The sequence below is a fragment of the Heterocephalus glaber genome, unplaced genomic scaffold, assembly GCF_053883595.1.
Source record: "Heterocephalus glaber isolate CG9 unplaced genomic scaffold, H.glaber_assembly_v1.0 deba00001613, whole genome shotgun sequence".
NCBI classification, from domain to species: Eukaryota; Metazoa; Chordata; class Mammalia; order Rodentia; family Bathyergidae; genus Heterocephalus; species Heterocephalus glaber.
Genome location: NW_028258384.1, coordinates 21,322,727 through 21,339,188, shown reverse-complemented (window position 1 = coordinate 21,339,188; position 16,462 = coordinate 21,322,727). Strand labels below are relative to the sequence as shown.

At 35.9% G+C, this 16,462-nt stretch overlaps 1 protein-coding gene and 1 pseudogene across 7 annotated transcripts in view; one reads left to right on the top strand and one right to left on the bottom strand.

Annotated features, from left to right (window-relative positions):
* The window catches only part of Diaph2 (diaphanous related formin 2), a 979,330-nt gene that overhangs the window by 897,753 nt on the left and 65,115 nt on the right, over positions 1-16,462 (bottom strand). For 5 of the 7 annotated variants that reach the window (XM_087196779.1, XM_087196782.1, XM_021247646.2 and 2 more), the window contains exons 2-4: positions 15,538-15,570; positions 12,698-12,874; positions 315-419 (exon numbers count right to left, since the gene is read on the bottom strand). In XM_087196779.1, the coding sequence (XP_087052905.1) occupies positions 315-419; positions 12,698-12,874; positions 15,538-15,570 (315 nt within the window). Of the gene's footprint in view, positions 1-314; positions 420-12,697; positions 12,875-15,537; positions 15,571-16,462 lie in introns of those variants that run through there. The other 2 variants (XM_021247648.2, XM_087196781.1) reach the window with 2 other exon arrangements.
* LOC106008037 (cyclin-dependent kinase 5 pseudogene) lies at positions 10,527-11,380 on the top strand (annotated as a pseudogene).

Here is a 16,462-nt window from a genome sequence, read left to right as displayed (position 1 = left end):
CGACCTATGTATTAAGTGGAATACCTGTGAAATGTCAATCTTTAGTAAGTGCAAAAAAATTCTAGCTCCAAATTCACTGGATTACTTCAAGAGTCTTCTGTCCTTATTAGTCTCTATTGTTTATAAAAATGGAAGTCTCTCATTTCTAAGGATGAACCATTCAGTTTTGAATATATACTAAATATGTAAAAATACATAAATTGTTTCCTAAATAGTTGATGTGAATGCATACAAGCAAGAATTTGAAAATCTGAGGTTTACTTTTAAGTAGATAATGCTAAGCTCATTGTGTTGGTGCCAGGAAGTCTACTTACAGATTTGGCAGTAGCAGAAATATACTGGACAACCATCTCACGCTTAGTGGTAAAATCTTTGTTTCGTAAAGGAGCTTTCTTTTCCTCATTAAGGTTCATATCCTCCTGTAAGAAAGAATAGTTCCTGTGAGCACTGAGAAATTTCTGCTTAAGACTTTCAAAAAGGATTAATAAATATCAATAATGTCTATGTCTTAAAATATTAAGTCATGCTTTCGCTAACAATAAGAATTTTTTCTGTATATGTCATTGTATTATTTCTTATTCCAGATACCATAATCTTGTGCACATTTTACCATATATTCAGGGTTTATATTTATACCCAAACAACCAGTGAGCAGAAAGAAAAAAATATTTTTAAACCATTCCACAGAGTAGATTGGCAGTTTATAGCGTAGACAGTCATTATACAGCCCTAGCAAAACCACGTACAGTATTTACCTTGTTAGCAAAAGGAAACACATACACAACATACACACACACAAATTACTATTCTTCATGTGCTCCCTTGAGATCACTATAATCCTGGAAAACAAATATGATTGGCAAATTAACAGGGAATGTATACCTAAGAAATTACTAATGAAAAATTCACAAGAAGTTGATAAGATTTGAAAAAGCAAAAGAAAAGGATAAATATACTGTATTTAGATGTACTGAGATAATAAAAATCACTCATAATGAAAAAATACTGTTACACGAACACACTGAGGTTCAATAAGCTTTAATGTTCTTTATTTTGTGATATACACACACATAACACTTTCATTTCACAAATTATTTTTCTTCATTTTGAAACTCATATTTAACCCTTGTAACACATGAAGAAGACACCTTTGAGGGAACACAAAACCAGGATTGAAGTAAATTTGCTCCAAAATGCAACAAGTGAAAAGACAACCTACAGAATGTATAAAATTATTTAAAAATCATGTCTGAAAGGGGATGAGTAACTAGATATATAAAGAACTCTTTACAACTCAACAATAAAAAGATAAACCAATTACAAATGAGCAAAAGATGTGTATAGATATTTTCTAAAGTATATATTAAAATAGCCAATAAAGCTGGGCATAGTGGCACACACCTGAAGATTCCAAGTTTGGGCCCAGCCTGGGAAACTAAGCAATTTAGTGAGGACCCTGTCCCAAAACAAAAAAAAACAAACAAACAGGGGGCTAGGAATGTAGCTGAATGCAAAGGCCCTAGGTTCAGTTCCCAGTAACACACATACACTCACACATACACACACACACAAATGACCACTAAGCATATGAAAATAAGTTCAACATCATTCACTGGGGGAATGCAAGCTAAAACCAGAAGAAATACTCCATCACTCCCACTAGTGTAGCTAGAAGAAGAAAGATGACAAACTAGGCATGGTGGTACATGCTTGTGATTCCAGAACTCAGGAAGCTGGGGCAGGAAAATCTCCAGTTCCAGGCCAGCCGGGCCTACATAGAAAATTCAAGGCCAGCCTAGGCTCTATGGCAAGATCCTGTCTCAAAAAGCAAGCAAACAAACAAATAAAAACATAGAATGAAAAAATAACAAATGTTCACAAAGATGTGGAGAAAGTGGAACCCTCACACATTGCTGGTGGGAATATGAAATGATGCGGCCATTTTGGAAAATGGTCTGGTAGATCCTGAAAAAGTTAAACATAGAAGTAGTACTATAGCGCTGGGGATTTAGCTCAGTGGTTCCGGGGCCTGCCGCACAAGTGCAGGGTCCCGAGTTCAATCCCCGGTACCAAAAAAAGAAAAAAAAAGAAGTACTACTATATAACTCTGCTTATATACCCAAGAGAAATGAAAATATATATCATCAAAACTTGTACATCTATGTTTTTGTAGCATTATTCCTAATAGCCAAAGAGTACAAGCTATCCACATGTCCATCAAATGATTGGATAAAATGTCATATATCCATCCAATGGAACATTATTCAACCATCAAAATGAACAAAGTACTGACACATACTATGAGCAAATGAACTTTTAAACCACATTATACAGAACGAAAGAAACCAGTCACAAAAGACCACATATTGTATGATTCCATTATACAAAATATCAAGAAAAGGCAAATCTACAGAGTAGTGTCAGAATATCCAAAATGCTCTCTTTTAGCTACTTTGAAATACAGAATATATTATTTTTAACTATAGTCACCCTACTATAAAGAGAACACCAGAACTTATTTTTCCTATATAAATGTAACATTGGCCAACTTTTCCTATCCTCTCTCCTCCACGCTTCACAGCCTCTGGTAACCATTATTCTATTCTCAATTTCTATGAGAATATAAATGAGTGGGAATATAAATTAATACAGCTATTGTGGAGAAAGCATAGAGGTTCAAGATATAGAACACTAGATATAGAATTACCATATGACCCAGCAATCTCACTACTAGGTTTCCAATGGAAATTAAATCAGTACACTGAAGAGACATCTATACTCCCATGTTCATTGCAGCTCTATTCATGATAGCCAAGAAGCAGAAACAATGTAAGTGTCCATCAACTGATGAATAAGGTAAAATATAGTACATAGACAAAATGGAATACTATTCAGTGATAAACATGAAATCCTGTCATTTGTGACAACACTGACAGAACTGGATATCAGTATGGTAAGTGAAATAAGTCAAGCACAGAAAGACAAATGCTATATAAATTGACTCATGTGGAACCCAAAAACAACTGGATCTCAATTTCTAAAGAAAAAATCAATCTTTATGTTGCTGTCAGGGTTTTGGCAAGGACACATAGTTTATAAGACATATAGTTTATAGGATTATTTTATGATAATCACGCAAAAAGTCAAATGCAAAGGAGTGCAAGAGATTAACTGCACACTAGGGGCCCAAGGAATCCAGCTAAGGGCCTGGATCCCAGCAATTTCCCACACACGTCCAGCTAAAGGCTTAGCTTCCAAGGCAATGTCCTCCACAAGTCCAGCGTGGCCTAGAGCCCACAGCAATGTCTCCTGCTTGTCCATATTGAGGATCTGAACCTGGAAGGCCCAAAGGCCAATAGTGGAAGCCAGAAAATCTGTGCTTGTGAAATGAAGGATTTCTGCCACCAAGCTGATGGATCCACACTGGAGCCAGGAAGTGATGCTCACAGTGAAGATCAGAGCTCCCCTGATGAGAAGAGTAGCCATTCCCAGCGAGTGAGGCCCCAAACTCCTCCTTTGACAAGAACAGCCTAGCTCATTCACATCAGGAAAACCATCTGCAGCAAGCTTCTCCTAGAAAATCAATAGTCCAAGATCTTCCCCTCCAGTTCTCTTTTTATGGCTATTGGTAACAATCTTCAGGTGGATCCTACATGCCCAGAGCATGCTGATTCAGTTCAGGTGGGCATTACAAATTGACCATTAGTCAGTCCACCATACTTTATTATCCTTTTACTGTTTCAGTAATTCTAACCATTGTTTTTTAATCAAATAAAATATGGGCAAAGAACAACATTAAAGTTATTTTAAAGACTCATATGAGAATGTGGTGGAAAAAACTAAGAATCCTTGAAAAGTCATCAAACTGCTTATCTATGGAATATAGATTGAGTATCCGTAATCTAAAATCCTAAAATCTAAAACTTTTTTGATGTCATTTTGAAATGCTTTAAGTGTCAATATGGTGCTTTAAAAGTTTTTTTGAGTTTTTTTTGCAGGGGGGAGATATTTCAAATGTCTGATTTTCATATTAGCAATGCACAATTAGTAATGTCTGTACAAATAACACAAAATCTGAAAAAACTCTAAAATCGGAAACACTTCTGGTCTCAAGCATCTTGGATAAGAAATAATAAACTTGCAATAAGTTCAGTGAAAACAAAAATCACAAGATCTATTCGGACACACCACAGTGACTTTCATGGTGACTTATTTATAACCAATATCTACAAATTTCTGGTATACATATATGTTCTCCTTTTATATAATGTAAATCCCTGTAGCAGACATTCCTGCCCAGTACTAGTGGGCTATGAGTGGCACATGCTTCTTGCCTTCCTTAACTCAGCTATATTGTTTTATATCAGGAGTCAGACCAACGCCTTACGTGACTCAAATGGCCACATCAGGTAGCAGAATTGGGCTGGTATGGCTCATTTGCTAATGGCTGTCACTGAAGCCTACATCCTGGTCTGTGAAGTGGCAGGGCTCTGCTGAGTTACATGCATCTGAGGTCAGTGTGATCCCAAGTAAAATCCTTTCCCCTGAATTATGGCTTCTCACTGACCCGATGGGTTACTTGCTAATTGCACTTGGTCCCGGTACTGGTTTGTTCTATCCAAGCAAGTTAAAGAGCGCTTATGCCCTAACAGCCCTGCCTGGTGCCATCATGCCAGGTGTTCAGCAGTATTTCACTAGATAGCTTCTAAACATACCTGGCTCCCTAATCCTTCCCATGATTGTATTCAATAAATACTGGATGTGCTTGGGGGCCTTTGTCTCATCCGCAGCACTGATCAGGTCCCAAGACCAAGTTTCTTCATTCTAAGTCTCGTTTCCTGTCTATTCTTTACTTTCCCTTGTGCTGTGGTGCCTCGCAGGAGGGCAGAACCCACTGCAGAGGTTCTCTGGCAATGTCCCTTTCCCCGTTCCCTATGCTGGTATGGTTGACAACAGAGATGACATGTTACAGAACTGATGGTAGTAGCAGCATATTTTTTTATTAATACAGTTTGACCAAGTGGTTTTAGAGTAGCAACAGCTTCTTTCTCAGACTGTATTTCCGTTGTGTGGTTCTGGAAGTTATTTCTATAATGCTATCTGGAGTCTGTTTTATAACTTTCCTGATTAAAGAGTAAACTAATATCTCTCAAAAATATACTTAAACTAGCCACAATAGACTTTCTCATGCTCAATAATTTGTGCCACTGATGTATTTCAAGTGACTAGTGATGAGTCAAGCTAAGAAGGATAGTAGCCAGACTTGACAGAAGGAAATGATTCAAGAATCATGCAAATGATTTTTGAAAGCAACACTGCCTCTTTCAGGCTAAAGTATACCTACTAGCTTGAATTTATCTTCATGTGATATGGCTTAGCATCCATGTATATCTCTCCCAAATACTCCGTGGTTTCATAAATTCAAGGAAGGAAAATATTTCCATCTTCATCTTGAAATACTATATCTCTATTAATTCAACCTCTGATTTTATGATCTCATTGGCTAAGCACATCTTTCTGCTGACCCAAACTATGCTTATTTTCATCAAAATCCCTAAATTCTGCTCATATAGGGTGGGCTATGTCTTTACTGCCTCAAAATATTCTGGTTAAATTTTAATACATGTCATTATTATGAATCTGCAATCCCTTAAGTAGAATCAATTTTGAAATACTAACAAGATTGTTTATATTTGCAGCCAATCCAAAGAGAGTAGGTATAGTCTGCTCTGCTCCCAATGATATTTCTATATAACTATGTGCCTCTATTCAATTTGTAATGGCACACACTGCTGAAAGCATGCCACGAGAGTAGAATTATTTTGTAAGAAAGTAGGCAACACAGTAAAAGGAATGCCAAGATTATACACCTCAGAGAAATGTCAAGATTTGGTTGTAATCATGCATATCAAGGCTGGGGTAAACAAACTAGTCTGTAAAGAATCCTTGGTGGGGCCGGGGATTTAGCTCACTGGTTCCAGCGCCTGCATCGCAAGTGCAAGATCTTGAGTTCAATCCCTGGTACGCAGCCCCCCCCCCAAAAAAAATCCTGGGTGGAGGGAGGGAGAAAAAGGTAAGGGGATGAGAAAAACGTAAGGGGATGAAAATACATTGGGATGTATTAACGTACATGTACCAACTTCATCCACACAAGGAGTTGTAAATATTATGTATTGCAAACAGGTAAGAAAAAAAGAAAAGGAAGAAATGAAAAAAGAAAGAAAAAAGAAAACGGATCAAGAGATGGGAAGAGGGATGGAAGGAAAAGGGAATGAAAAAGGAATTAAGATGTGTTAAGTACATATACCAACTTCCCACAAAGAATGAAAACATCATGTACTACACACATGACGAATAAACTAAATAAAAATAATCCTAGCTATTAGTAACAATATTACCTCTCTGGCCTCAGTATTTTTAAAACCACTTTTCATCTTACCTCTTATGTTTTAATAATATTAGTTTGGTTGTAGCTTTGTTACACACACTACGCTGTTTAATATTTCCATTGTTTGGTTCACAATACTGGTCTCTCTGCCTGAAATATTATCATTTTCATCGTCCTCTACCTCTGAACTGCTGCTCCCCACCAAATTCATATTTGGATAACTGTTGTACTTCAAGACTGATCAACCACTAATTTTTTAGGATGATTTCCTCCAAAATTACTTGCTGGAAAATGGCTAAACTCACACCTTATTCTTCCAAATTAACTTTACTTACATTAAAATGATGTGATAAACACATCTTCTCAAAACTACAAGCTAACTGGGGACAGGAACTTACTTATCTTTGAACTCACATGCAAAAGTATAGTTCCTATAATGCAGTGCAAATTTAATAAATATTTGTTGAATCTATGTGGTATTTCTTTAAAAATTTTAAATTGCTCCAAAGTCATCTACATTTTTGTAAGTATAAATTTGATGCATAGGTCAATTGGGAGTGTGTATCACTCTACAATGACTCATTTCATTCTTGTAGAAATAAGAAACATATTACTAATTAGGCAGATAGTACTTCCAAATCATTATCTCCAGCCTTATAACACAAAAATAAAATTAAATAAAGCAATAGTCATAATTCAATATTAACTCTAGACAGCATAATTGAATATAAAACTATTTGTGTACACACTGAGTTCTTATAGTCAAAACACAAAAACAAACTTTTAGTATGTTTAACATATATTTAATGTATCTACATGAGAATATATTAAAAAATGTTGTTTGAAGTCTAAATAATTGACCACTTACAATATTTTTAAGCCACATTTGCAAATAATAAATTTTTTTTTCAATTTTCCCTTTACAAATTGCTCCATGTTTTCAACAAACATTGCCTTGTTTTATTTCAGTTTTCTTTTATGGTAATGGGGTTTGAAACAAGAGCCTCCTGCAAGCTAACCACATGCTCCACCACTGTGCTACAATCACAGTCCCAAACACTGTACAGTATTCTTAAAGTTATTACTGAGGAATTAAATGGAGTAGAATCAGACGAGAAAGTCAAAAGTTGAACCAGCTACCTACTAATTCATTTACATTCTCAATTCATTCTGTCTCTCCTCCTCCTCCCCTCTTCATCTCCTCCAAATGCCATAAACACATAAACAGAAGACAATTTTTAAATTAGTTTCCCTTTGTCTTCTAACATCACTTTCTATTGCGTTTTGTTTTTTGGTGGGGTTTTTTTTGACAGTACTGGGGACTGAACCCAGGCTCTTCACACTGCTACATCCCAACCCCCTCCCCCCTTTTTTTCTAATTTGAATCAGAATCTTGCTAAATTGCCCAGGCTGAATTCAAAATTGTTATCCTCATGCCTCAGCCTCCTAGAGTGCTGGTATTACAAGTGTGTGCCATAACGTCCAGCTTTTATTTTCCTATCTTTTCTAGTGTTATTCTATTTTGCTTTATGAGAGATAAATGTCAACCTTGTAGGTTTTAATATCTCTTTCTTCCCTGTAAGACAGAAGCAATGCTTCTTGGCCATTCTATAAATTTGCTATAAATTCTGTAAATTTTCTATTAATTGTTTCTGTTCATGCAACATATCTTTATTTCAGCTTAAGTCTTGATTTTCCAAAAGCTGTTTTTAAATCTGATCTTGAAGCTTGGATTGGTGGTGCATGCCTATAATCCCAGCTCTCTGGGAGGCTGAGGCACAAAAATTCCAAGTTTGAGCCCAGCCTGGAAACTTAGCACCTTAGGGAGACCCTGTCTCAAAATGAAACATAAGGGCAGGGGATTTAGCTCAGCGGTTTCGCCGCCTGCTGCCCAAGCGCATGGACCAGAGTTCGATCCCCGGTACTGAAAAAGAAAAAGGGAGGGCCGGGGATTTAGCTCAGTGGTTCTTCCAGCTGCCTTGCAAGCACAAGATCCCTAGTTTGATCCCTGGTAACAACAACAACAAAAAAAAAAAACATAAAAAGGATTGAGGATATAGCAGCTCAGTATGAAGGCCCTGGGTTCAATTCCCATAATCCCCAATACTACAAAAAAATTTTTTTTAATTTGCTTCCTTCCTTCTGTCTCTTAATAATAATTATTCAAGTACTCTCCTACTTCTAGGTTGAGGGATCTGTACCTCTGAAGAGAATGAAGTAATGACACCCTACCTAAAAATATATCCTCACATGAACAATGATTATAATTACTGTTATGGTTTAGATCTCAAGTGTCCCCTAAAAGTATCATGTATATAGAAGGTGATTGGATCCTGGTGGCCCTATACTCATCAATGGATTCATCCACTGATAAATTCAGTAGCTGAGTGTGCTATTAGGAGGTAGAGCCTGGATTGGAGATGGGTCATTGGGGATATGACCTGGAAACGTGTATTCTTGTCCCTAGTTCCTCCCCTTCCCTCTCCTTCCTGGCTTCCATGGGCTGAATACCTGTTCTCTTTCAAATGTTACTCCATAACATCTCTGCCTTGGAGTCAGCAGACCACAGACTCAAACTTTGAACCAAAACAAACTTCTCCTCCGTTAATTTTCAGGTGTCTGGTATTTTGTCCCAGTGATAGGAAAGTGACTAAGATAACTACATTTAATTATTGTAAGGTTTTAAATTAATAGATTTTATAACATTTATTTAAATTAATTCTTTTGTAAAAGGATGTCCATAATTATTCTCACTTCTATGAGCTAGAAAGAACAAAACAATGAATGAACACAACATTTCTTTTTTACATTCCAATGAAAATATCAGGAGTTTCTAATAATTAAACAATTGGCCAGTTCTACCTGGCATTAATAACTACCTCATGTTTTCAAAATATCCAGTTAACTTCACCTATATAGACTGCAGCCACATAACATATAAGAGCGTAGATGGAAAACAAAGTTAAAGCAATGTCCAAATACACTATTTCTGAAAACAGTATGAAACCAAAGGCAGAAAAGGTATGATTATTAAGTGAATGTTACTGAGTAGAACCCAAAATTTCTTCATTTACTTCTGCTTTCAAGGCCCTGTTGGAAGCATCCAACCTTGAACACCTACACATGCTACTTTACCATCAGGAGGGTAAATCCAGAACACATATTTCAATATTAGAAAATACAAATATAGGGCCGGGGATTTAGCTCTGTGGTTCCGCCGCTTGCCTTGCAAGCACAAGGACCCGAGTTCGATCCCCGGTCCAAAAAAAAAAAAAAATACAAATATTATTTTCACTCTCTTGTAATCCTTAATCCTGAGCTTAATTTTCAATCAGTGGTTTCCAAAGTTCAGAGATTACATAAATGATCCTCTGGGGTTTGAGAATTTCTGATTATTCTTCAACAAATAAAAGAAAGTAAGATTTACTAAAGTTTAGCATAAGAGTAATCCCTGACTCTCTCATGGGATTTGTAAGTTCAAATGGTACATGAGGTAGCTTAGGGGAACAGTGGGGTATTCACAATACAGATTTCTTTCACTGTACTACAACATACTGTAACTGGCATGTACCAGGTAAGATGGAGTTACTGATTATACTATCTGGTTTTAACTAAATTAACCTTCACAAAATGAAAAAGTAGCTCTAAATGTTCCCCGCAAAGACAAAGGATTGAGAATAGTATAATACCAATAATGCAAGCACAAAGGAACAAGAACTGTTAGACTGTTACATCTCCTTATAATTCTTAGTCCTTTGTCTATCATCACACAGTAAAAGCAACAAAGACCTAAGGCTAAGAAGTTGTTCTCACAAGACTGAAATTATTAAAAAAAAAAAAAAAAAAAGACTGAAATTATTAAGGTAACTATTTAAAATAGATTTGAGCATCAATCGCCAGTGATGACCCTCACTTTATGTGTATATTATACTCAAAATATTAGCTAATTACAGCATAAAGGCACCTCAAAATAGCAGGCCCACTTGGGAGATCCTATTTCAGAATCACTAATGGGGTGATAATGGATGACACTAGGCAACACTCTGAAGATGAAAGGAAAACCAGTTAGGGAGCTATCTTAGGAACCACAAGAGACAACTAAAGAAGGATACCAGAACTGGTCCCTGTGGCCACTGCGATGCAGAAATAGGAGAAACTGAAGAAGACTGGGGAGCGCATCTATGGAACAGCGTTCAAGGCCAAAAACCAGGAGACCCATGAGATTGTGGCTCTGAAGTGGATGATGTTGGATGATGACGATGAGGATGTACCCAGTTTAATCCTCCAGGAGATCTACCTACTCAAGAAGATAAAACACAAGAACATTGTGAGACTTCCGAGTGATAAGAAGCTGACTTTGGTTTTTGAGTTCTGTGACCAGAACCTGAAAAAGTATTTTGACAGCTGTAATGGTGACCTCGATCCTGAGATTGTGAAGTCATTCCTCTTCCAGGGGCTGAAAGGCCTAGGATTCTGTCACGGCCGCAATGTGCACAGGGACCTGAGGCCCCACAACCTGCTCATAAACAGCAATGGGGAGCTGAAATTGGCTGATTCCAGCTTGGTGTGAGCTTTTGGGATCCCAGTCCAGTGCTATTCTGCTGAGGTGGTCACACTGCGGTACTGTTTGCTAGATGTCCTTTTTGAGGCAAAGCTATACTCCATGTCCATCAACATGTGGTGAGCCGGCTGCATCTTTGCAGAGCAGGCCGATGCCAGGAGGCCTCTTTCCCTGGCAACGACGTGGATGACCAGCTAAAGAGGATCTTCTGGCTGCCAACCAAGAAGCAGTGGCCTGTCATGATCAAGCTGCCAGACTATAAGCCCTACCCAATGTACCCAGCCACAACATCCCTGGTGAACATCATGCCCAAGTTCAGTGCCACAGGGAGGGACTTGCTGCAGAACCTACTGAAGTGTAATACTGCCCAGAGTATCTCAGCAGAGGAGGACTTGCAGCACCTCTACTTCTCTGACTTCTATCCCTCTTAGGCTCTAGGTCCCCTGGCTGCCAGGCTGGGGCCTGGCCTATTTAAGCCCCACGAGGGAGGGGAGGAGGGCCAGGGAGTTTCTGAGGTCCAGCTCTGCTGGTCCCAGCCTGGATGGAAGCACCCTGGCCCGGGGTCCTCACACCCTCCATGGACTTAATTTAATTTCATAAACTGGATCCTTTCCCACACAAAAATAATTAAAATAAAATAAAGAAGGATACCATCTAAACTAAGATTCTAAAAACATCTGGAGGACATATATGTAACAGCCATTATGAGAGCAGAACCAGTGGGATTTGATATAGAAGTGAGTGAGAAAAACGAACAGAGTAGAAAATGATCCAGTAGTGTTAAACTGAAGAGAACTGGACTATGGCAAGGCCACTGGTGAACACTTTAACTATTTTAGAATTGCAAAAACTAGTAACCAAACTGACAAGCAGATTAAAGCTGTAACTGTAAACTCTGAGTGAAGAGAAGAAAGAAGACTTTAAAAGATTAAAATTGTTATTAAAGAGTCTTAAGAAATGTTTCTGTTTTTGTTATTGCCATTATTTTCAGCAATTAAGATAGGACAATGAGCGGTAAAAGGAGGGACTTCCAGGTTATCATGATATACTGGAAACTAAATAAAGGGCTTATCTGATAAGGAAAGGAATACTGAAAACATTTATAAAATTGTTCATATAGAATTTATAGGGATAAGTGAGACAGAAATTTAAATTAATGAATTACAGATCAGGAACTCCAGCTCTTCTCTGGTCAAGACAAACAATGTAATATGCCCCAATGCCTCATTTCTTCCTTCTAACATAAACTGCCAAATTTTAAAAAATATATATTTATTATCTAATATAAGAAATAATTTAGATCACAAGCTAGAAAATATAATAAATATGCTAAAAATGCAAGCTGTATGACTAATGCTAATAGAACAAATGGACAAAATAATTTCTCTGTTCCCCTAACTGCCCACTCACTCCTTGCCCCGAAAGAACTGTGGACTTAGGCCTGTTTTGCTTTGTAGATATAAACATATAAATGAGTTAACTGAAACTTTAATCAATGTACCAGAAACTAGAGAACAGAAATAAGTAAGTGTCCCTGCTTTTAGGAACTCATAGTGTAAGAGAGACAAGTAAGGATGCTTTAGCTCAAAAAAACTGTTACTTTTACAAATACTTCTGTTGCATAAATGAGTTTTTGTTCTGTCCTTTGCATGATGAACACATTCCACACAAACACACCTACTTAAATCCACTGCTATACTGGGGACACGTACTTTCAAAACTACAACAAAATTAGAGCTCTAACTTACCATCATTTTTTCAAAGAGATCCAGTACTTCTTTTTCTGACAAATTCAAAGATCGTTCGTCATATAATGGCTGAGCTGCTGGAAACTCACTCATCGAGACTTGAGAATCAATAGGATGTTGAATAAGAGGTTTTTCTTTTTTGACTGTAGATTTTCTAAAACTTGTAATTCGGTCACGCTGAAAACAGAAAAAATAAAAAGCCCTAAGCAAAAGATCAAGAACCATGAACATGAAGAATTGAAACATCAAAATGTCACTTATTGTAATATATATTATTACTGTCTCTTGACAAAATGTTATTTTAAGCAGCAAGCTCCAGTTGGAGATTGTACTGTTTTGAAACTTTGAAACAGGACTTCAGTTTCAAAAGTCTAGTGGTGAAAAGTATTCCTCAAAAGTAAAATTTAGTCCCTGGTCATGTCTGTTTTGCACAATTAAGTAGGTGAAAAGAAAATCAAAATGGTGTGGTTGTTTCAGGGAGAATTTTTCTTTGGTGCTAACTTTATGAAAAAAAAAAAGAAAATAGAGCTACTGATATCCAATTCTAAGAGGAAATTATGTAAAGTTTTTCTTCAAATGCAAAAACTGTGACATATATATATGAAAAATTTGTCAGTGTAGTAGTTAAGTAGAGTGGCTGATAGCATGAACTCTGAAACCAGATTAGGTAGGTTTGAGTCCAGTGTTTTGCATTAACTGAGTAGCCTCATCAACCTTGGCTGGTCACTCTGCTTGTTTCCTCTTTTATAAAATAGGGATAGTATTGTTACCTATACCATAGGGTTATTGGAGATTTAACTAATATACTTAGTGAACTCAGTTGCTATTTATTGTTGCTGTTGTTACTATTATTATTTTCTCTCAGATTTTTCTTCCCCCAAAAGTGGGGACAATAAGGAAGCAAAACAAAAATAAAAACATCACCTTTTGCATTTACTGGTAACATAAACAGAAATATTTTATTCTTATAAATACTATTATTACTATAAATACTATTGATACTGATTTTTGAACCATTCATTCCATGTACAATCTCTAAAAAATAAGCTTGCTCTTTTACAGAAAATATCAGTTCCATAAAACAGGCCCACTCTATTTTAAACCACAAAACAATGGACATCAAAAATTAGTAATGTACATAAAACTGAATGTAACTCAGTTTTATTCTAGTTTCTGTTAGGAAGCACATGCATACCATAGCTTGTGTTAAATAAGCAGATACATTAGATATGAGAACAGTGCATATTCCCTGCCATGTTACCAGAGTTCTTAAAAATTACTTCAACAATACAAAAGGCATCACAGATGTTATTACCATAGCTTATGTAAAATTATATTCATCTTTCCACACTATAAGAATGTATCTTTTATTACATTGATTCAAAGAACACTTTTTAAACTAAAAGGTGTACTTTGAAAAAAAATATGCTGTTTTAAGCAGCTTATTTAGGATTACAAAAATGAACTAAATATGTAGTTGCTTACAGAGAGATAATATAAACCAGTGTTTTAGAGCTAGGAAGAAATATGAAAAATCATCTAGACCAACTCCCTCGTTTCACAGAAAAAATAACATATCTAAATTCAAGAGCCCCTGCTTCCTATCGTGTCTTCACATTAACTTAAAATTCATTTCTTTGAATTATTTTACATATGTGCTGCAGAAGTGAGCACTCTTTGAATTATTTTGAACTATATTTTCAATTTTTTTAACTCTTAGAGGGAATTACATTGGTCAAGGAAACAAAAATTAGGTAATCCCAAATAAGCTGAGTACATATCCAATAATCAAAATTCAATAAAAAATATAGTGGACATGAAAGCATTTAAATATGCAATTGACCATTATATTAACATATCTCTTTTCCATTTCCTTTATAACACTTAGTATTTACCTTCATAGTACTAACATTTCTACTAAGTAGCAGTATTACTAACATAAGAGTTGATCTTTCACTATGTTCTTCATTTCTATCTTTAAAAGTTCTACTTTCTGTTAGGGAGCATTTCATTTTTCATTTTCAGCTGTATCTTGCTAAGAAAATGAAGTCAAACTGCATACTTTCATCTCCTTAGAGTGCTAACACTATTTTACATTATTTGTAGGTAGGTAATTTCACACAGAAAAATACTGACATTGCTTAAAATACCATTGTTAAAAGTTTAGCTATAAAAGGGCACATTTAAATTTTGAGCCCATAACTTTTTTTTGTTTCTTTTTGTTTTTTTTTTTTTTGGTACCAGGGATTGAACTCAGGTCCTTGCACTTGCAGAGTAGGCAGCGGAACCACTGAGCTAAATCCCCAGCCCTGAGCCCATAACTTTTAATAAGTTTTACTATGATAGACACAGCTTGAAAATATTTAAGGTTTTTAAACTCAATAGCATATATCTGACTAGAAAAATGAACTTAATTTCCTTTCTAATTGAAATTAATTTCTGGCAATATTAGTGTTTAACATATTTGCAATTTACTTGGCTATCGAAAAAGGAAATATCTAGGGCTGGGGATTTAGCTCAGTGGTGCTGCCGCCTGCCTCTCAAGGTCCTGAGTTGGATCCCAGGTAACAACAACAAAAAAATGTCTATATTTTCCAGTTAAATATACATATAGAATTTTAAAAAGCATTTGGTAATGGAATATATTAATATATGATGATATGAAAATTTTGTTGGGATATCACACAATTGTTCATGCTAACATTCAGAAATTCTACTATATTTTGTAAACATCCTCATATTTTATATCTTACATATGTCAATGCTTTAATGTCCACCCATTTTAATAAAAAAGTAACATACATAAGTAATATAATAACATGCTTCTAAGACCACCTTACCACATCATCTGCCAAAGTTTTTATTTGAATGTTCTATTAAAATCAAAAGGAAACAAAAACAAGAAATGCCAGTCAGACAAGAGAAACTCATAGATCAAACAACATAAAAATTGAATGAGCCTCATTTTTTATCAATAATAGTAAAAAAAGGAACTAGAACGCTTAGTATATAAGCAATATAATCTTTACAAAAGAAAAACAACTTTTTAGAGACTAAAAATGAAGGTGGGGGGTATGTATTTATTTTTAAATATAGATTCCAAGATCCCAAAGCAAAATGTGGACCATGCATCACTATCATAATGTTCAAATATGAGAAAAGATACAGCAAAATCAGAGGGCCTTGCAAGTTTTTTTCATTTTTTTGTTTGTTTTTGGTTTTTTTTGGTACCGGGGATGGAACTCAGGTCCTTCCGCTTGCGCAGCAGGCAGCGAAACCAATGAGCTAAATCCCTGGCCCAATCATGTTTTTAATATTTCTAAATTTTTTAATTATATGGAAATTTCTTATTTCTGATACTTTTATTGGTGTTATGTTTGCAGTAAATAATTACATTGGGGGAAATGGTACGCTCATATAGTATAAAATACCTAATTTTTAAAAAATGTACAATTAGGAAAATATCAAATTAAATATTAGTACAACATAATGAAACAGCTTGATCTAAGAACTCAGTGTTACATCCAATGGAGATTTAAAGGACAGATATTTTTTCTTTTTTTTTTTTTTTTCTGAGACAGGGTCTCACTATGTAGCTCAGGTTGGCCTTGAACTCACTATGTAGTCCAGGCTGTCCTCAAACTTATGGTGATCCTCCTGCCTCAGCCTCTCAAGTGCTAGGACTACAGGCATACACCACCACATCTGGTCTAAAGGACACATTTATAAACATTTTAAATACTATTGAATTTTGTGATTCTGTTA